The following is a 21693-nucleotide window of genomic DNA, read 5'->3' as shown; positions in this document are numbered from 1 at the left end:
GATTTTTGAAGCTCCATTTCTGTTCTTTCCAATCCTTCATGTACTTTGGATTAGGAACTGATCCTGTGGTGGGCAAGCACCATCCTTCCCCTTGCACCCTCAATTTCCTGAGCATCTAGGCTAAACAGACATACTGGTATATTCTGATCAAACCCACAACCAAAACAGCGGGGAGACTAGATTGTATGAGTGGTGTCACGTGAAAATAATGTCCAGTACAACAAACGTCTAGTAGACAAATGCTTTTCTACTAACAGGTTTCCAAGCATGAAGTTTTCTCCTCCCTACCTATGAATTTTTTTCTATTCAAGACTATACAAGTTTACAGAAGATCCTCAAAATATTTTGCACTGTCTAAGAAACAATAGGAGAATTTAATCTTTCTTCCACTGGCTTCTGAGGGAGCAGGGATTGGTACTAAGCCAGCTCTACTGTTTCTCACCTGAATGATGTTCTCTTGCATATCAAGAATGATCAGGTTAGCTTCAGTTGCCAGGTTTCCGCTGATCAGCGCTTCTTGGTCTAGCTCAGCTTTTGTCCTGCAAAAAGGAGTTCTAATTAAAGCATGCAGAGAGTACTCCAAGAGTTAGATGACCTGCTGTTTAAACAAAGCCAGAATACATATTATACCATTTTGAATGATCCTGTAAGAGCTAACAATGACAGTAGTGTTCCAAAGTGTTTCTTAAAAACTATGGAATGAAATTAGCAAAGCTGCTGTTGTAGAGGAGCAGTCGCAAAGGGGACTTTTAAAAACTAGGCCTCCAGACAGTTCAGATAGATGCTTTTCCTCCTTAGTAGTCATCTGCATACTGGCGACTTAATACGATGTTCAGTTGTTCAGTAAACTATGCTGTAATTTCTGAATGCATTGCCTGTAGCAGGACACAAAACTCCAAAATGGAATAATGGATAACTGATCTGACAAATCCATAAAAAAAAAAGTAAAAATGGTAGACTAGACCAAAGTGGAAATTTCTTCAGTGCCATAGAAGCACTGTTTAATGTAGGCAATTTAAAATGTTGATTCCTGAGACTGTTGACAACCAAAGACAGCAAGTCCATGCAGCAGTGTCCCAGGCCATTTAAGAGAGAACTGAAATATTTATAACAGACAGGAGATAGTGGCAGGGCAACACATGATACCTTCTTAGCTGAGACTTAAGGACAAGGTCTGGAACACAGTTCCTCTGCAGCTGAATAAGCACAGGAGCAGCTACTAACAAAACTGCATTTTCACACATCTCTTCTGTGCCAGAAACACAAAGAAGAGGCTTTTTTCTTTTTCCTACGCTGCTCAGAAAAGTGCTGTTGCCTGGCAAGAGGCTGCTCTCTTGAGCTTGAGATTAAAGATCCTGTGACTTCAGCCAAAGTTCCTCAGGTGCATTGCTGTGGCTGGAGCAACACCCTTACAATCACACTTCTGAGCGGCTTCAAGATGTATAGCTGCTCTGCTATATTCATTTACTCAAAAATAAAACCAGAAGAGCAAAGAGCCATCCTTTAGTGCACAAACAGGTAATTCTGAGGAGGGCCAAGAAAGGAAATCAGGGAAGTCATATGGTTATTAACTACAATGACTCAAAGCTACAAAAACCAGAAGGGACTACCAAAAGTTTAGTGGTATAATAAGGGCAGAAGTCCCAGTATGAGTAAGAACTGAACAAATTTAGTGAACTTTATAGGTGTTTGAACTATTTCCAGCAACCACTGAGCTCTGTACATTATCCATGCTGACTGGATGTTCTCTGACATGACACTTATCTTATAACTGCTGCTACAATCCCAAAGCACTATCTTCCCTGACTCCTGCTAACAGTGCTTCTCGATATTAACACAGCATGCCAAACACAGCTCAGCTGATTTAATGTGGCAAAACATATACCACAGTACTGTATATACTGAGGAGCCAAGAGCAACACCAAAATAAACATTGTAGCAAGCTTCCATGGAGTATTTGATATGGCTCTATCACTAACTAGTGTTTGCCACACTGTTAATAAGAAGAAAAAACCTGCAGATAGCTATTTAAAATTCTCCTTCAAGTATTTGTGACCTCTTTGTTGTGTCACAGCAACAGCTGGATATTTCTGCTCCATAAACATTTTCTTTTTCTTTGACAAAAGAGGGAAAGGATTGCAACTGCTGATTTTGTAATAAAACATCCTAGGAGAAAGAACAAAACATAAAACCCCCAAGCAGCTTGGTTCTAATAAAAGCAGTATGCATTAATTAAATTACTTACTTATCTGGTCTTTCATTTGCCTGCCGCCACTGAGTCTGCTCCTTTCTCCAGCGCAGATTTTCATTTAGCCCTGCTGATCTGTCATTCCCTTAGAGTGTAACATATGTCAGTGATATTAAAACAAAAGGGGACATCTGAAGTCTGCTAGCTCACCAAAAGACAGAGATAGATTTCTGTAGCAGTCTGTCAGAACTAAAGCCATTCAACTTACAGGTTCAGGGCTCTAGTAAAAAGACCCATCACTTTTTTAGTTTAGGATTTTTAGAGCATTAACTTGCTTAATGCCTACAAAAACCAACCCACAGATTTCCCATTTATTCAATGAAGCAAACTTTTCTGCTATGAACAATTTGTTTTTACTGATAGTTTTGACACTATTTCTTGGCTCTTGGTAAGACATTAACATTAATTTTTAGAACATCTTGAAACTTCTTTCTTGACTTCATATTTTTCACATGAAAAGAGCTCAGTCCTAGCTACATCTTGGATAGTTGAAAGCTAATGATATTTTCATCCATGCAAAACCAAGAATGGTCTGCAAGGAAATGGACTGTGGGAGAAAAGGGTGTGAAATTGACAAAGATGAAAATGGGTAGTGTGCAGAAACTCAACAAACTCTTTATGTCCATAGCCACTTGAGTTCCTCTCAAAAGGCAATGGGGGGAGAGGGGTATGAAGTACCAGCTGGTATTCTGCAGCGCTTCATCATTTCTCCTCTGGCTCCTTCTCCTCTCAGTAAAGCCTCTTCTAATCGGGCTTTTACATCTCGTGACTTCTGGAGTGCTTGGGTGCTAACTTTATCTGAGCTTTGCTTGCCCTGAAAGCAAAGTTAAAGCAATCAACACCAATGCTTCCATTTCTGATCATGAGACCAAATTACACCTCCAGAAGGAGACGCAACAGGAGAGACCTGTAGAAGGGGCAAAGAGCAATGAATATGATCAACTAATACATAAAGTCTAATAAATGTTGCAAATGAGGAAAGAGGTACAATATGTCCTGCTAACAGAAACAAAGATGCAGTTCAGTACTACAGAGAGAGAAATTCACAGAGATGGTTGTTTCAGACAGATCCTCTCAGAGAGAGGAGTCCTGACATTAAGTCCCTGCTCTTAACTAAAGAGTCATCCTTAGTGTCCTGTCCAGTATTTGCAGGAGCGGTCAGTATAATTCCCACCAGAAATAGCCTCAAATACCCAGCTAAAAGAAAATAATTAAATGATTTAGGACACCTTCATAGGACTTCCTCATAGGTTTCAGCTGCATTTTTCTTGATGGCTATTGTCAGTTATTTTATCTGAGCTAATTTGTCTAGATTAGAAAAGTGCTAATTTAACCACTGTCAATAATGAATTTCCCCTGGACAAATGGAATTTAAGGAAAAAAATTGAACCAAACCAGGACAATAAAACCACGTGTTGTTTCACTTACCTTATACTCAAAGCATGAAACACAAATGAAGAGGAGGTCTAAAATCCTGTTCAGCTGCATGGATGGAAGGTCTGCAATCCATTTCTGTATTAGGTTTTGATCAGCGTTTTTCATGATCCAGAGGAAACAGATCAAAAGGTTGCGAGTTGTATCAGGACCTAATGTGGCACTCTGTCTGTAGGGCTAGGAGCAGATAAAGTAAATGTCAATTGAAAGAAGAAAAAGGGGAGGAAGGCCATTTGGCTGAAGTAATCTTATTTAAATTTCAGTGAAATCGAATCTCAGGATGGAACTTCAGTAAGTTTGACCTCTTCCAGGTGATAGTTACTGTAATTTTGAATGTATGTGTAAATAGTGAAAGGACCGGTTAAATGCAAGTGAAACACAGAGAGAAGCACCAATTTGCTACATGCTTGTATATTAATTTCCTGACAATAGTGCAGAAAAAGATTCTGTAACTGTTTGCTTCCCTCCTGCCATACAGTCGTGTCAGCCAAATTGCACAGTAGATAAAAAAAGCACATGAGGAAGGAGATACATAGAGAAAAAGAAGCCCCTGAATCCACAGATTCAGGTAAGACTGGAACTGTGGGACTGCCACAGTGGCATCTGCTGATCTCCAAATGAGTTTAGGTTTGGTGTGGAAATGGAAATAGGCATACGGGAGGAAAAAAGTGAACAATGTATGGTAAAGCAGTTATCAAATGACTAGAAGAGAACAGGAGAAGACGACAGGAGGAATAATGAGGAATTCTTCAGGGTTGGAGGAAACAAAAATGCAGTTTCTCATGACTGTAGCTATTAGTGGCAAGAAAGGATAAAAGGAGAAAACAAAGGAAGATGAAAACAGATATAAGAAAGGAGATTGGCAGAGCAGTGTACATACCAGGGATGCCAAAGATATTCCAGAGTTCCTGATGTTGACTTGATTCCCTGCAATGGCAAGGGCCACATTTTGGTTGATTGCACCTGCAGACTCTTGTTCTTCTTCTGGGTTTCCTGTGCGTCCCTTTCCACTGCGAATATCTGAAACTAAATTTGAAATATCCCATTGGAACTTCAGGAGCAATCCAGTTGCTGCTGCTCACGTCAGAGTTTTCCACTGGTCTGTAACCTAGCAAAACAACTGGCACCTCTATCCCTGAGACTGTCTGGCTGATGTACCAAGCAGTGAAAGAAGCACAGCATCAGCAAGAGCAATTGCAGCCATCTGCAAAGACTGCCAAATTATTAAAAAATAAAAAATACATAAGCAAACATGAGGTTATCTCTGACATTCAAAGCCAAGCCAGCGCTTTGTAAGACTTGGAAACATCCAGTTCCAGTTCATTTCAGTCAAGAGGAGAAGCACAGAAACTAGACATAGATTTGGTGGTATTCAATGAAGTATGTAAGTCTGCTAACAGCCGACAGATCCAATATCGCCTGCTGACTTAAACACAAGTTTTATTTCAGGCATCTAACTGCTTCTATTCCCTGCTGGTTCTTGACATCACTTTCAGCAAATGAAGTTATTTATATCTAAGCTTTGTAAAAATCTTGTCTGATTCTGAGCATCCATTTTGTGTTTTTCAAGTTCTGTTTTTCAGAGAAGCTGAGTGACCAGCTGGACACTATGTGTTCAGAATGCGATCACAGCCTCTTGTGACAGATTCTCAAAAGGAAGGCACTCTAAAACCTAGACATATTGGTACACCTGGGCTTCTTCATAATATCTCTTTCATCTACAGTATAAAGATAATACTTAGATTAAAAGAATGATGTGAGATCTGATTAGCCAATGTATAGTAAATGCTTTCACCTTACCCAATTGAAAGTGCTAAATAACACTTTCATATTAGTAAGGTTTTTGTTAAGACATTTAAATGCAAAATATTTTCAGAACCAGTGACCAAAATATACTCTTGAAAGTTTATACCTTTAACTAATCAATTTGGGTGTCATGTTAGTAGCAGTAAAAAGCAACAGAAAAAGAGAATACAATCCTATTTCTATAATTTTGGTGTAACATGATGTCAGTATCATTATCAGTATCTTCACTACTGTCTGTTAAGTATATCTAGAGCTAAATATTTCTTGCAGACCCTGCAGGCTTTATTTGGAAGGTCATAAAATTTACACTAAGAGATACATAGGAGTACTTAGAGATATCTCTCATCTATCACTTCCTCATGAAGTGAGGGCACTGAAGGTTTTTTCTGTCTGTAAAAATCCAGTTTACTTCTAAGTAAAGAAATATTCAACCTTACTAGACTAATCTCTTATGTTTGATAAATTATTTAGACAAGTCCCTCTTAGAAGCTGAAAAACTGAAAGGCAAAAAGGTCTTACTTGTAAAATCATGGAGTTGCGGTAATGAATCCAAAATGATACCAACCAAAGGGAGGTAGAGAGCTGCAATTTTAATCTTCACCTCTTTTTTGGAGCAACGTGGGTCTAGGTCATGGGAACTCAGCAGGCTAAGGATAGCACTGACAGCTTTTCTTTGCACCTTGCTAATCCTGTTAGCACAGAAACCATCCATAAGTTCCCTTCATGGATCATGCACAAATCAGTTATAAATTAAAGATTTAATAAACAGAGAGGAGGTGAAAGAAACAAATTAATACACCAATATTCACTCAATAATCTCTTTAAGCAGAGATTTGTTCCTTGCAAATGATAGGTATCTTAAATCTCCAAGACACTACCACAATCAAAGAGCACCCAAGTCTTTCAAACTTCCAAAATTCACTGTGGTAAAGAGAGATGCTTAAGGAAAAGCATCAAACTCTGGCCAAAGTTTAGCTAAATGCTAAGTTCAGACAAAGACAGAGGTGTTTTAGAGGGAAGAGCAACTGAAATTTTGTGTTCTCAGTTTGTGTATTTAGCCAACACTACCACCACAAATCATGTATTTTTTTCACTAGGAGGAACATACTGCAGATAAAACCGTAACTCAGTCATTGCTATGTTACAGAGCAACTAACTAAAAAGAGTGGGAGAACCAGGACTGTCCTGGAGTCAAACTATGACCTTGCCAGGAGTGACAGTGTGACCTGATCCCATTCTAAAATCTGCAAACTGGGATACGCACCCCTCGCTGTCTGCGTCCAGTGCTGCTGCCAACTCAGTGAAAAGTAAGCCAGTCAGGAAGTGCTGCTGACGGTATTCAGCTGAGAGATCAAACATACCAGTAATTTTCTGGTCCTGGAAACTAGAGCAGGAGCTGGAGTTCTGGGGGAATATATTAGAAGTGTTAAAGAATGATCTCCAAGACCAACGTTTCTTAAAGAGATCACAGTCACAGTCAATGTAGCTAACAAAAAATCTCTACCAGAGGAAAACTTTGAAAGAAGGTTGGACATTTTGGAGAAAGACATCTGTTGGTGAAATTAAAAGCATCTGATTTCAAATGAGTTGCTTGCTAGGATGCAATCTCATCCTTTCCATTCTGTGTGAGCAACTCATTTTACACCTTTTGAGATGTAAAATTCCTACCCTGTATTCATTAGTTTGGACAGGATGCAAAGCCAGAATTTTCTCCATGTTTACCATTCTTGTTCTCATTGTTGCAGAGCAGCCATTAGCTATCACAGAGCAAGAAACTGCTTCTACATTAAGAGGGACTTTGGTGTCAGAAGCTGTTCACTGTTCTTCAGCATCCATGATGTCTAGTATGGAAGGTCAGTCAGGAAAGACATGTGGACAGTGTTTCCTTTTGCCCAGGAAATCCTTGGCTGAGCTTGCTGGTAGCTGGCATAATTTAGACCAGCCTTCAATCTGCTCTAACTTATGGCTGTGACTGATACACAGTCAGCCCAGGAATGGAAAGTTGCTGCAATATATGTGTTGTGAACTTCTTAGCCTCTCCAATCATAGGTCTGTGCCACAGGTCTCCTGGAATGTTTTTGTCCCATGATCAGGTGAGCGTAAGTCTTAGATGCTACTTCCCACTGCAGCTACTGGGTTTTATGAGTCCAAATTGTGCTTTTAATTTATATTCTTCAGTATTCCTTCCCATTATTTCTGTCAGTCCCCTGGGAATAGTCCCTGAGCCCAAATACATTCAGTATCAGTACACCACACAGTGGCAGCTGTCTTCTAGCATATTGGGTCAAATGAACCCCGTGTCTCTTAGCAGCCCCGTATTTTGGACAGTTGTACTTAGGCCCACTCCTATTCAACCTCAAACAGACAGGCATTGGCTGTACAACGTTTGTGTGAAATAATGTTGAAGTGTAGAGCACCCAGTTAAGTGAATTTAGCTTCTCTCAAAGAATTTCAAAAGATTTATTCACAAGGCCATATTTCTACTGAAAGTCTAACTCAAGCTGGGCCACACTCCTGCAGACAGATCAAAATTACTGCAAGGGTAGTCAGCCAGTGCATTAAATCATGCAAGGGCCACAAAAGCCTTATTGATTTGCGCAGGTTGCACTTTGTAGGTTACTCCTAAAGGCGAAGAGAATTGATGACGCTGCTTGAAGGAAAGATTAATTAAACTAGTATCTGCCAAGCTCTGACTTGCTAGAACTAGTTACAAGAGCTATGTTGATATTTTTTATCCTCATAAGCAGAAGACTCACATTTCCAGCTCTTTAGCATCCAGGATTAGTATTAACCAAATGTATTGTGACATCTGACTCTAAGACTTTGCTGCCTTGCTTTTAGGACCAGGAAAAACTTCAAGTAAATACTATTTACTGTTACTGACCTGTGACAACCCTTATTAAGGTATGAGATGTAGCACATCTTAGCATCCAACCAATTCTTTGGCAATGACACTCAAAAAAGAAGCCATGAATTTGAACTGCTCCATTACTCAGAGTGTTTTTGTACCTCCCACCATTTTTAGTTTCAATTCCATTCCCCTGCCTCCAAGCATTGTGGCAATTATGGAGCATTCCACTGAAATGCTTCAACCCAGTCCTGACCTCTGCAAGACCACTGAGATGGAAAACAGACATGCGAGCAGCCTTCGACAGAGGGTTTGCCCCATTGTAGAAAACCAAGAAACCATCTCCACAGAATGTAGATGAGAAGAGCACAAGACTGGCAAAACTCTGTGTGGTGTGCCAATCAACAATTTCTTTCTTGGATGTGTTTGTGAACTCTATGGTCAGGAAGATTATGGGATGTCCTGACATTAAGGAAATCTAGAGCTGTGTCAGTATCAGATCAAGCTGCTGGAGAAATGAGATATGATGAAGGCTGCATGGTCTACTCAGGATACCTGAGTGTTTCCACACAGAAAGTCATAAAGTTCAAATAAAAAGGAGAACATTGTCCAAAAAACCACAGAGAAATCATGGACAAAGACACAGCATGACCTACTGCAGTGGGGAGAAACCTAGAACAAAGAACACTGCTATTGGAAAAAGAAAGCCTGATAATCCTATTTTAAGCAACACGAAGGCTCAACAGAAATTCACTACTCCAGGATATTGAAAATTGCAGTGTATTAGTCACTAACTTAGATAGTGGTACTATCTACTTCCACCTGGAGAGTAAGAAATTCCATTAGAAGGCAAACATACAGGAAGTTTGCTGTGCACTTCTGCATGCCATAATTCTCCAAAACAGACACTGAAATATATACTTGTGGTTGTGTGTGGATGGGATAAGGGCGTGCCTGTAAACTGGCCTTCAGACCTGTGTTCCTTTTAGACCTTGTATGTCTACCTCAACAGTCCTTTTCTGTGTGCATGTTTCCATGGAAACACGTGTCTGTGTCATGTTCAGCTTTAAGTGCTGTAGGTGCAGTTTTGCAATAGTACTGCGGTAGTCTTTCTTCTGCTGTTGCTTTTTTTTCCAGTGAGAAATTTTTCTCCCTGATCCAACAGTGGCTAATTCTAACTTCAGCATCCAAATACAGAGCCATGTAAGTATTTTTCTACATGTCCCTCATGTGACATTCATGCAATACCATCTAATGGATGACTACCTGGGAGGATAAGGAGAGGGAGGGAGATGCTGGAGCAGATGCAGATGTCATGAAGAAGAGGTTCAGATTGAGGTAATGCTCATGGCTGCAGAGAATTCTCAGGAACTCAAGTCTCATGGAAATCAGGGTGGAGAGTGAATTCAGCTTGTTTGAAAGCTAGGAAAAACAAACAAAAAGGTGTCAAGTGATGGGCTGGTACTATTTGAATTACCATACAGTGAAATATCCTGCTCCCTGGAAAGGAAACAGACATGTAGCCTGTGCATGCATTAAAATGCTCACTGCACCTACTAGTTTCCCTACATTAGTTGCTCTTTGTTTGACAGTGATGGTGTCTCTCTCCCTGCTCCCCAGCTGACTTATCCCAAGAGATAACAAATTGTTTCTTTCTTCTCTTCTCCCAAAAGAGAAAGATACTATATTTTTGTCTTTTGCATAAGACAAAAATGAAAAACAAACTGAACTTTTCTGAATCCGTGGCGAAGTCATAAAACGTCCTGCTAAGCAACACAGGACATCAGTGGTCTTCTCATTTCCCTTCTTATCAACAATGACATCAGTGAAGAATTAGTGGAGATACCTAAGGGACCTGCACGCATTCAGGTCACAAAACAGAAGAAAATGCTCCCCATCAAATACAACTAATAATTTCATAACAACATCCTGTATCACCATTTATTTTTAGTTTTCAGAGACCTGTAAAGCAAGAATACAGATGTATCATTTTGAGTGACTCCCCAAAACCTAAGTACTGTTCTCACAGCACTGGAGGAGTCAGAAAGTTGATCCTCATGGTCTGCAGACCCTACTGCTGAGGGATGTAAAAAAGTAAGGGAAGAAAAGTGGTTCCATGGATGTTTTGCAGCAGTGCAAGCTATGACATTTCTAAAAGAGTCTTCACCTCAGCTCAAATTTTTTCCTGCAGATCACAAATTAAAAGAGGTTTTAATATCATCGCATATGCAATAGGAAATAGGAAATTTACCTGGACCTTTAACACAGCTCAAAGGATCTTGATGGATAAAGTAATCAAACAGAACAAAACACATAAGCCAAATGCAATCCAAACCATGCATGGTGCCTACCTGATTACAGTAATGTTTGATGAGATTAAACACAAATCCTCGATCCATTAAAGAAAGAAGATCATACAAGAAAAATGCCAGGCTGATATTAATTTTTTCTGCTTGTTCACTTTCCTTAAAAAAAGAAAAACCACCAGTTATAATATATAAAACTTACATAAAGGTGGAAAAACTTTTAGAATAATGAAAAAATAGTGTAGGGGTCAGGTCCCAGAACCATCTCAGGGAAAATACAGGACAAGATTGTTTTAGTTCTCCAGTTCACATGATCTTGTTAAAATTGCACAGAATCCCTTCTGTAAATTATTTCAACTGTTTCACAGCTTTCACAGGGAAATGTCACAGGATGAATGAACAGTTCATTTGTGCACAGCTTTGGGCTGACAACAATGAAATGGAATTTGAGACCTGTTCTGAATTCCCTATTGGCTGCAGTCCTGCACAGAACTTTTTTTCTACTGAACATCAGAGAATGCTGGGTTAGGTACTTAAAACATATAAAATATTAATAAAAACCTGAACTGGCTTTGCTGATGGAATGCCCAGTATTTTGTTTAGAAATTTTAAATGTAAAACTGATAGTAACAAAATACTGGTAAGATAAATCCGTGAAGTTCACCATTCAGCACCTAAGCTCTTGTATGCTTGGAATTGGCCTGATTACCAGACATACACAGCCTCAAGTAATAACCACAAAGAACTTCGTGTACCCTCTAAAATGAGGCTACAGGTACTTCAAACATACCAATTTAAATCACAAAATCTCAACAGCCTATGTCATTCACCAAGAGGAATTAGTAGAGATGCCTGAGGGCTCTGCACACATTTAATGCTCAAAACTGACAGAAGACATGACTGAGAAAAATACTGCCTGTACTGGCACCTCTGACTAGTGCAAACAGGTGTGCAGCACCTCAGGGTGGCTACAATTCACTTTTTCATTTTTCAAGCTTTTTGTTGCTGTTCAGGAATATATATATATATTCCCTACAATCTGGGATTTGCACAGGAAAACATTTTTCTACAGTGAAAAAAAAACAACTAGTTTTCCACTACCTTATAGGGCAGGCAAGCCTATGCCAGACATATCACTGTAAAAATCCAGGGCAATCTGACATGCTCAACCATGTATTGAAATATCGATTATCACTGCTTGGATTTAAAAATCAGACACACATTGCCTACTACAAATCAGACACACATTGCCTACTACTCTGTACACCTAACCAATGGCCCTAATTCCAAAAACACAACAGTGGAATTTTCACACACAATCAGGTTCTATATGCTCATTCTATCAAAACTGAATTGAATTAACAACCCACAAAAACCTGTGTATTTCTTGGGAGGAAGCCATAAATACTAATCTCTTTGCAAAGCCTACAGTTCTGTTAAAGCATTTTCAATGTAACAAATTTTTATTCCACAATTGATTTAAAAAAAAGAAGTCACTAATGCCCTAAGTAAACATTTCTGTGGAAATCATTTCTCTGCATGCGGCTATCACAGAAACACAACAGTGGATTGAGCTTCAAGGTAAAGCTTCAAGAACAACCTTTTGGTGGACAGTGACAATTCCTTCTGCCAGTCTCTGCCCCAGTTTTTCTGGCCTTGCTCTTTCCCAGTTTCTGCTCCTCAACAGCATGTGGAGAAGTGGATCAGGAAACTGAGCTTGTTGAAAAGTGACCTAGCAGGCCAGCTCTCCAGGCTGCTCTGCCCTGCCCTGCAGCCAAGCACTTTGCTGGGCTAGCACAGTGCATTTGGCAGCTCTGGGGCATGAAAACAAGTTGGTTACAACAACTGACTGAACAACAGTCACTCAGTGCCTATCTGTGGCACTAGCTTTTTCTAGTCCAAAGTGGTATCAGTGATATAAACTGACAGTAGCAATGTTAAAATATAAATTACAGTCTGTGATCCTTTCAACTTTATAATCTGTTGTGTCAGTGCAATTTGTTAAAAGTAGAAAGACTTTCATGGGACTTGTGGCTTAATTCTTGTCTTCAATTTTCAAGTGGCCAGTGCCTCTTTAAAGAGATCAAGGGTTAGATCACTTGTGGCTGGCTTTTGCAATACCCACAAGGAGCACTGCCTTCTTATGGCATATCCCACTGCTACAGAGAAGTCAAATGAGGAATTAAACACAATGCAGTAGGATTAAGGGTAACTGCAAAGGGGGGGGGATAAAAGGAGTAAGTCCTGCTGAGGCTGCAGTCTGATGTGCTGGCTAACCTGGCATAAAGCATCACTGCAACTGAAAATGGATATTCAGCCTTTCCTGTAGATAGGAAAGGGAACTCTCTTCTTGCACACTGCAGCCACACTGAGAAGCAGGCTGAGGAACTGAGCTGAACAAAACCAAACCATCTGCCAAGGGAGTGCAAAGGCTGCCCTTTACACTGCCACAACTCTCACTTAAGGTCCATGTGAGAATATTGACCTAATTCTAGCAACACTGCTGATACAGAAATGATATTAAATGTAGCTCAGTGTAACACAAGACGAGTAGCAAGGCTCCATGGTGCTTATGTCGTACACTTACCTTCGGTGGTTTGACTACAAGTGCAGCAATCTCTGAAGTAATCACACTGACTATAGTGGTAATATCATCTTTGAAACGATCGGAGAACCGGCTTCTTCGTGGGTTATCTTCCTTCTCTGTGTTGTGAACATACTGAGCCATACTCTTTATCTACAAAGCAAAAAAAACAATACTAAAAAAATACCCAAACTGGAGGTAAAATACTGCTTTAAGTTTGTTTATGAGAGTAAGATTTCCTATTTCTTTTTCCCTGAATTTAATCACTCCTTTTCTCAGAGCTGCTGTGATAAATCCTACATGTAGTGGCAATGATAACAGAGGGTCTAAGACTCAAATGCAGACAGACATTAATTCCTGCTCATATTCAGGCAGTTGGCTACTCTCAGTACCTGAAATCAGAATCAACCTCCCTCAACCCCTTGCATCTGCAGTTCTGAAATGCTACTGCTTGCAACTTGTACCCTTCATGATGACAGACATGGAGTGATACTCGTGGAATTCTTATTTCTTGACCTGATCCTGCATTACTTGTATGTTGACAGTGGGAATCAGTATATTTTTCCACTGACATACGTCACCGCGAGGCTCTGTAGAACTGTGAGTTTGGGGGGCTTTGTCACTGCGCCCATGTTGTTAACAAAACGGAAAAGACAGAACACATATTCACCAAAAAGGAAGGGCTTGGTTGATGAGTGTCTCTCACTCTTTTGTAAGCTGTGGACTACTGCTCATGTAGCTCATGCAGAACTTTGCCATTAGTGCTACAGTGAGGAAGGGGGGGTAATATAAAGAATTCTTTAGTTCTACTTTCATTATTTGAGACCTCTTCTTTACACAGAGAGGCGGAATAACTGAAGAGGTTACCACCCAACTGAATCTGTGCCTGGAGTACCTACTAGATGCCACCATCAACTAACTGTAAAATACCACTGTCAAGTCTTACCAGGAGCTCAAAGAAGAACCAGGCATACTTGAAGACTGCTTCTCTCACCATGCCCGTGCTGACCACCATCTGCAATGCCAGTTCCTCATGGAAATGCTAGATAATAAACACAGACTGTTGAAAAATGGCTTTTCAATCAACTCATCCTTCATTTTCAACATCTTCCCTGTGGGAAACTTCTCCATACTGGAAGGTGAGCAGCTGGATGGGGATGTGTGGGCATCTTTGTAGGATCAGAAGGCAGATTTGACCAAAATGACATTTAAAGAATGCTGCTGGCAAACAGACATGGATACCCATTTTTCTGTGGATCCAGAACCACAGATAACTGAAGAGGGAAATGTCTTTGGACTATTCTCAGGTCACTGTCTGCATGCATGCTAGGGAGCAGCTATGTTTCCCACTACCTGCTGAGTGTTTTTGTTCAGCACATCCACGTTTTTCTGAGAGAAGGCAGAAGTAAGATTGATTCTGTGGTGGGAGAGAAGGACAGAGCAATAACCACAGCAGACCTTGTACAGACATTTGTAGTTGGAGACAATACTTTTTACAGTGAGATCTGAACACAAGACACACAATCCCAATTACCTAAACTTTTAGGAAATTCAAATCTGGACTATTTGGTTCTAAAAGCTACAAAAAGGGACAAAGAAAAAAATTCTTTACAGAAGAAAGAGGAGGCAAATATTTCTGAATGGAGTTTACTGTAACATGTAAAAACATGCATTCAAGGGTAAACAGCAGTGGAAAACGACTGAGGCTCTAAGACCTTGATAAAGAGAGTAAAGGGAGGATCCAGACAGGCTGCTACTTGTCGAAATCTGTCCTGGAAAAAGAATCTAAAGACTCTGGAGCCAAAGCAGAAATGTTTGAGTAATGTTTAGCCACTGATTCAATATTTCATCACAAATTCCTTGTTTGATAAAAGTGGTTGATATTTTGTTCTGTTGCTTCCCTCACCGCATTTAGAAGTGCTAATTGCCAGCACTACCTCAGGACCCTCTGGATTCTGTAAGGAGTTCCCTCACGCACAGCCGTAGCCTACCTTTTTATTGGGTGGTCTTGTGCTTGCACAAAGGCTTGACATGTCACTTGTTCCTTCAACACAGTAAGACATCCGACTGGAGCTGTGATCCATAGGCTGAGGGCCACAAATGGAAGAAATACATAATAGTAAATTAATAAGTAACTTCATCTAATTAACCAAGAAGAAATCACCCACAGTGGGCAAGTTGATTTTTTTTTTTAAGGTATGCACAGACGTTCATCTAAACAGTTCTTCTCTTTCCTTCTTCCCATCCCCCTGCCCAGTCGAGGCCGAAGACCACCTGACAGCAGCAGCAGGAGGAGGAGGAGGGTGCAAATGCCAGCACTGCCATCGCGTGCTCAATTGCAGAACTGCAGCTCTACTTCGGAGGATACGATTACGATTCACCCTTTAAAAGGTGTAAATTTATCCCCCGGCTCTACATCGAAAATAATTAGCCCCTTGAAGTCGTCCTTCCATTAAAAGTAATGCCAATTTACAAGATGGCGAAACATCAGCAACCAATTGTAAATTGCTACGTTTATCAGTGTGATGAAGCTGTAATATCAAACATTTTAATTTTGTATTAATTTGGAAAAATGCCTTGAGCTCTGGTTTGTTTGTTTGTTTTTTTTCCCTAGGACACAGTACATTAGAGTAAAAGTCGTAAAGCTATTAAATTCAAATCTACATTATTAAAAATTGCTATGGATGGATACATATGCCCATATGAACAAATTAAATAAATTGTCAAACCTGTGTATCTTACTAGTTCTGGTTTAATTTGCTGAAGACAAGTACCTATTCATTTTAAATGGAGAGACACACAGTCATTCAATAGAAAAAAAAGACTTAAAATATATCTGAAAATAACCTACTTGAGAAGCAGTATTTACATATATAACATTTAAAGAAAAGCAAGGGAGGATATAATTCAGAGCTCATCAGACATGCTGCTGTAGAGCTCTGCCAGGGCTGCAAGTAGCAGCAGGCTCCTTGTACAGGGGAAAAAAATCCTGCTTTTGCCAGAGGCATAGTTTCCCAGCTCCAGCTGAATGGTGAACTCTAGGTTTTGGTTGTCCCAGACAGCTGTGCACAACCATTCTCATAAAGCTCTGAGATGGGCTGGGATGCTGTACACCAGCAACCCGGCACCAATCACAGAAGCAAAATCCTTGTTGGATGCTGTCAACCTTTTTGTCCTGCAAGCCACTGGTGGCATATGTACCCGTGGATGAGAACACAAAGGAAAGTTGTATTTCACTGTGTAGTTGCATGAAGTACTTGGAAAGACCCAGGTGCAAATTAGGCACATGGCATCTGCACTGTAGCTGATATAAAGCTATGGGGCTGCTGTCATATAACTGACTAAATTTTTTTTAAAATAGGAAACTATTTTCCAAATACTATTTCCAAAACTATTTACTATTTTCCAAAAACTATTTTCCAAAACCAAACAAAAAAAAAGGAAGAAAGGTTTGTGACTGCACTGACTCTATGACTTGGACCAGACCAGGTCACCAGCTGTGAACAGAACTTAAATACCTGGAAAAACAGGAGAATGGGGCATGTGAAAAAAAGTAAATGCCTCTGTGGAGTGTCTCAGGCACAAACAAGAGACAGAGTTCTTACCTCTTGCCCTCCACTGGTAAAAGACATCAGAATTTAGTGATGGGATTTAACATGTACCTATGCCAAATCAGATAAACAACAAATGCTTCTGGTGATACATACAGTGCTTTTACAAGGAGCAAATCCAACCCTCAAAGACAAAATATAGATTATAGGTTTTGGGCCATACCATTCTTCAGATAATTTACTTTGTTCTCTTACCTTGGATGCCACGATGTTTTTGACCTCCTCATCAGTAGCAGCTTGTGTAACAGTGATGTCAGGATTGCTGCAGCTGATCACTCGGCTCTGCAGGAGTTTACTTCCAACAGACACTGCAGAAGTGCGCCCAAAGGTGTAATAACGAGATTCTGTTGAAATGGCACTGCTGCCTCCACCTGCCACAGCAAGATGTTTGAATTAAGACTAAAGAACATATATATGAGACAAACATGAGGTTCAAGCCAGTTTTGCCCAGTGCTGTTACAACATCAGCATTTTGAAAAGCATAAAGCTCCTGAAAAACCCACTAACAACTGCTTTATTAACAATTTACATAGGCATTGAATGACAAGTTACAGGTATTATCCCAGTCAACAGCTCACAGGGTGATTGCACAAGCAGTAACAAAAGATTAATAGGGCTACCTAAGAAGCAGCACTATTACAATAGTTCTTTCTTCCCATCAGCTCTTCTTAATTTGCTGTAGATTAAGTCAATATTCAAAGGCCTAAACACAAAACACCACCTACAACACATATGATTTAATACTAGGTTCAAATACCCAAGCAAGCAGGAAGCACTACCATCAGGAATTTCATTAAGTGATATCTAGTTTTCAGTTTCACCATGGACCTTATTTTTCCAGGATAAAGAATTTCCAAAATGTATGTGAGCTCAGAGATTTTAGCACATCCTAACATCAGTCTAAATGTCCTTCAAGGGAGATTTAAATGAATATTCCAAGGCAGAAAAAGGCCTACTTCTCTTTAGCTCCCACAGCATAGCTGCTTGTGGTAAGTCATTTAATATATACCACTTAATCAAATGAATCCTATAGGCTTTAGGACAATGACTACAGCAGAATAACAGAATGGCTGAGGTTGGAAGGGCCCTTTGAAGGCCATCTGGTCCAACGTCTCTGCTCAAGCAGGGTCACCTTGAGTCAGCTGCCTGGGACTATATCCAGATGGCTTTCTACTATCTCCAAGGTGAGAGACCTGGGCAACCCATCTGGCCAACGTGTACCAGTGCTCAGTCACCCTCAGAGGAAGTGTTCCCTCATGTTCACTGTGTTTCAGTGTGCACCCATTGACTCCGAATGGGTGCCACTGGAAACAGCCAGGCTCTGTCTTCTTTGCACTCTTCCTTCAGCTCCTTCTCTACACTGAAGATCCTTGCTGAGGCTTCATTTCTCCAGGCTGAACAGCCCCAGCTCTCTCAGCCTTCTTCACTGAAGAGATGCTCCAGATCCTTTGTCACCTTTGTTGCCCTTGGCTGGTCTCTCCAACAAGTTAATGTCTCTGGGGAACTGCTGTGTCCAGTACATGAACTGGGGAGTTCAGGGCTGGACACAGCATTCCAGGTATGGCCACACCAGGGTTGAGGAGAAGGATCACCTGTCTAAACCTGCTGGTCATACAGCATTTTATCCTCCAATGACATCCTTAATGCAATGGAGATATTGCGTGAACTTGGAAGGAAGTCATTTTGCATGGAAAGTAATTTACTGATGTATAGGTCAGTAAAAAATTGGCATCTTAAGGCCATTTTAATTTATGAAGGAAATTCTTCAAGAAAAAGCTTCCGTTTAGGCAATCTCTCTTGCATTCATCTTCATTAAGTTACAACATTGCTTGTAGCTGTGGAAACCTCTCACCTCAAGCCTTCATATTAAATTAATAACTGAGGGATGGAGATTATGAGGGGCAAGTCCATGTTACTCTTTGCAGAGTAAAGGTATTCCTGACCTACCTCTGAAAGAAATGGTGTATCAGAATAGTGTAGTGCTAAATGGTATGCAGTCTGGGTCTGAGAAGTTGTGTTTGCTATCTTACAGGTCAGTGCCTTAAGTCCTCTCAAAAGTGCCATGCTTAACAGCATGTATCAAGAATAAAGAATACTTTTGCAACCCTTCCACCAGTAATACCTGGTTTGACCACTTCTCTTTGTGGGTCTGGCAGACGAAATACATAGTACACATAAGATGCCAGAAGGCAGTTCCTCCCATGCTGATCCTTGCTCAGCTCTTTGCTGTTGTGGAGATTGTTCACTATTGCAACCACAGATTCAAAGGCAAACTGTGAGAAATTGGCTGTGAAACAAAGGCAAGAATTAGAGTCAGCACTGAAGGGTATAACGTAATTAGGTGAGGACATTCTTTGTATCAACAACTAATCTTACAAGGTTCAATTCAGTCCTTAACAAGTTCAGAGTTTTAGACAGCAATTGCTATGCCTGTCCAGACCCAAAGTCTACACAGGCCAATAAACGCTCTTCAGCAGACCCACTGACTTTCAACCTAATCACTGCTATTCTGTCACTCTGTACTACATAAAAGCAGGCTGTAACAGTTAATTACATTTCTAGCAGCCTTCACACATTTCCTATAAACTGTATTCTCACAAAATACTAAGACTCATTACTCTCTAGCTGACAGACAATACAAGCTAGCAGGCTTTAGCACAAATATCGGAGTGGATGACAAGTGTTGATTATCTAAATGACATAGGAAATTAACTACACCCCTGCCTCCAAGTATGCCATTCTTCCAGAGTTAACACATGTTACGGGCAACTGGCACTTCAGTGTTCACTATTATATTCTCTGATTTTGTGCTCACTCAACTCTGTCTAAAGATATTTGGGTAGAGGATATGGTGCAGACAGCAGTGTCAGTTGTAGGATAATGATTTTGCTGGTGTTTTACTTGCAAAACAACTCAATTCCAAACAAAGTTGAACCACAACCCACTTTTTGACCTACATTTTTAGGTAAGTAAATTACCACAGTTTAATGTACCTCCTGACCAGAGACTAAGTATTATATGTAGGGGGAAAGGAGAGAAGGCAGGAACTCAGTTAAGCCTGTTTAAATTTTGCAGTGAAACTTTGTCTTCAGCAGCACAACTCTTTCTGAAGTGGACTGCCCTAAAACCTAAATCTGAGCCTGGATATTTTAGTAACCATTTCCCACACATTCCTAGGTTGATTGAGAAGTCTCTTGAAGGCCATGAACCACTACATACCTGTCTGGCCAGCTATGACCATAGGCTGTACAGCCAGCTGGAAAAGTTTATCTAGTACCAAATGCAAAAATAAGACAAGAGGTTCAAGGCGTGAAGAATTCAAACAGATAATGCTGAGTTTCAATTCATGCTCCAGTGAAGCCTCTGTAATCTTTTGATCCATCAGTCGAATGGGGAATGTCACTTGGCTTTCCAGAGAATGGCACAAGGTGAAGAACTTCTCCAGGTGGTTGTCCTGCGAATACAGTGCACTCAGAGTTAACAAAGTCGATACAGTTCAGCTACTGCTAGCTAAGCAAAGCCTGACTATACCACCTGATGGGATGAAAGGAAAGATTTTTCACCCTTCTGGCTTTCAGCACTGGCTGCTCTGAGTGGTGAACTTGTAAAGCAGCTGTCACAGCATTTTGTTTGCTCCTATTCATCTGGTTCAAATTCAGACTGCGGTGAGATCAGCTTAAAGGCAGAAACGCTACGGCCCTCACTAAACTGATTGCTTCATTTAATGAAAAGACTTTTCCTTCTATCTGATAAAACTCTGTCACATTGTAGGTCTATAGTCCCTCTGCCACTCATACCAGAATTCCATCTACACACAAGTTATGTGCCATACGAGTATGCCCTACCTGTCTTTAAAAAGCACGCTGCAAAAGGGTGATGGACCTGCCTCAGACACAGGGCCTTCAGCTGTTAGGACATATTTACTAGGATTAATTAGAATGGGATAAGGGGTAAGAGACACTGAAAGGCAGCAGAAACAAAACAAAGCTGATCTGCCTCAACCCAGAATCTCAATAAGATGGGCAAAGATCCAATTTCCCATGGCATCTAAACGACCAGAATCATTGAGTTCTCACCCAGCCCTAAGCTTGTGTCCCCAAAGCAACGGCATTGACAAGTGAGCTGCTTAACACATACTGGCAGCGTATAACCTGTCCATGGAGGCAGGGACGTGCTGTGTCTTTGGAGATGTGGACACACATTGACTGAACTAGCCTTGAAGAACAGAAGATGCAGACTGCAGAAACTGGCACTGTGCCCTGCCAGCGCCTTTCAGTCACAGCCTGAGCAGACTCCTGCGGAGCCGAGAGGACACCAGGCTCTACTGCTCAATGTGACTTGCTGCCAAGACTGTTCATTTGTTCACTTCTACCAATAGAGTTAATTTCACCCGAGGATTTCATTCACCAAGGGTATCAGGTTATTTCGATAGCTCCTATTTTTTTCTTTTTTAAAACCTGTGTGGGCACCTCAGTTCACCTCAGTTTCATAAATCTGCTAAATTGGCCTGGACATCCGAATTTTCTTTGAAATGAAACTACAGATGTGTCTTACTTCTGACGCATTACCTGGGTGTGAACAGATGACACGGCTTGAACTTCAACAATGAAAACGCCCTTGTGTCCTTCAACCCACTTTATAGGGGGTGTCTGAGATGGAATTTTCTGGGATGAAAAAAAAAAATAATATGGGAATCATCTTCCTTTTAATGATCAAACAGATAGTCTGTTTACATGAAGGTCTATAGGGTATTCCCACTATTCACTTCATTTTAGATACCCAAATTCAGTACCACAGAGAGGATGACAGCTAGGCATCTCCTTGTTCTCATAGACATTTGGACAGAAGCTGATTCA

The 21693-nt window shown here is 40.5% G+C and overlaps 1 protein-coding gene across 4 annotated transcripts in view; it reads right to left on the bottom strand.

Moving 5' to 3' along the window:
- DOCK8 (dedicator of cytokinesis 8) overlaps positions 1-21693 on the bottom strand; it is a 90066-nt gene that overhangs the window by 19821 nt on the left and 48552 nt on the right. For all 4 annotated transcript variants that reach the window (XM_069001483.1, XM_069001484.1, XM_069001485.1 and 1 more), the window contains 16 exons: positions 21406-21501; positions 20057-20291; positions 18960-19124; positions 17033-17208; positions 15218-15313; positions 14173-14268; positions 13230-13379; positions 10688-10801; positions 9603-9758; positions 6753-6892; positions 6008-6177; positions 4563-4708; positions 3677-3859; positions 2927-3062; positions 2246-2333; positions 443-539 (listed from right to left, as the gene is read on the bottom strand). In XM_069001483.1, coding sequence (XP_068857584.1) covers positions 443-539; positions 2246-2333; positions 2927-3062; positions 3677-3859; positions 4563-4708; positions 6008-6177; positions 6753-6892; positions 9603-9758; positions 10688-10801; positions 13230-13379; positions 14173-14268; positions 15218-15313; positions 17033-17208; positions 18960-19124; positions 20057-20291; positions 21406-21501 — 2244 coding nt within the window. The remainder of the gene's footprint in view (positions 1-442; positions 540-2245; positions 2334-2926; positions 3063-3676; positions 3860-4562; positions 4709-6007; positions 6178-6752; positions 6893-9602; positions 9759-10687; positions 10802-13229; positions 13380-14172; positions 14269-15217; positions 15314-17032; positions 17209-18959; positions 19125-20056; positions 20292-21405; positions 21502-21693) is intronic.

The sequence above is a fragment of the Aphelocoma coerulescens genome, assembly GCF_041296385.1.
Source record: "Aphelocoma coerulescens isolate FSJ_1873_10779 chromosome Z unlocalized genomic scaffold, UR_Acoe_1.0 ChrZ, whole genome shotgun sequence".
NCBI lineage: Eukaryota > Metazoa > Chordata > Aves > Passeriformes > Corvidae > Aphelocoma > Aphelocoma coerulescens.
This window is presented reverse-complemented; position numbering and strand designations above follow the sequence as displayed.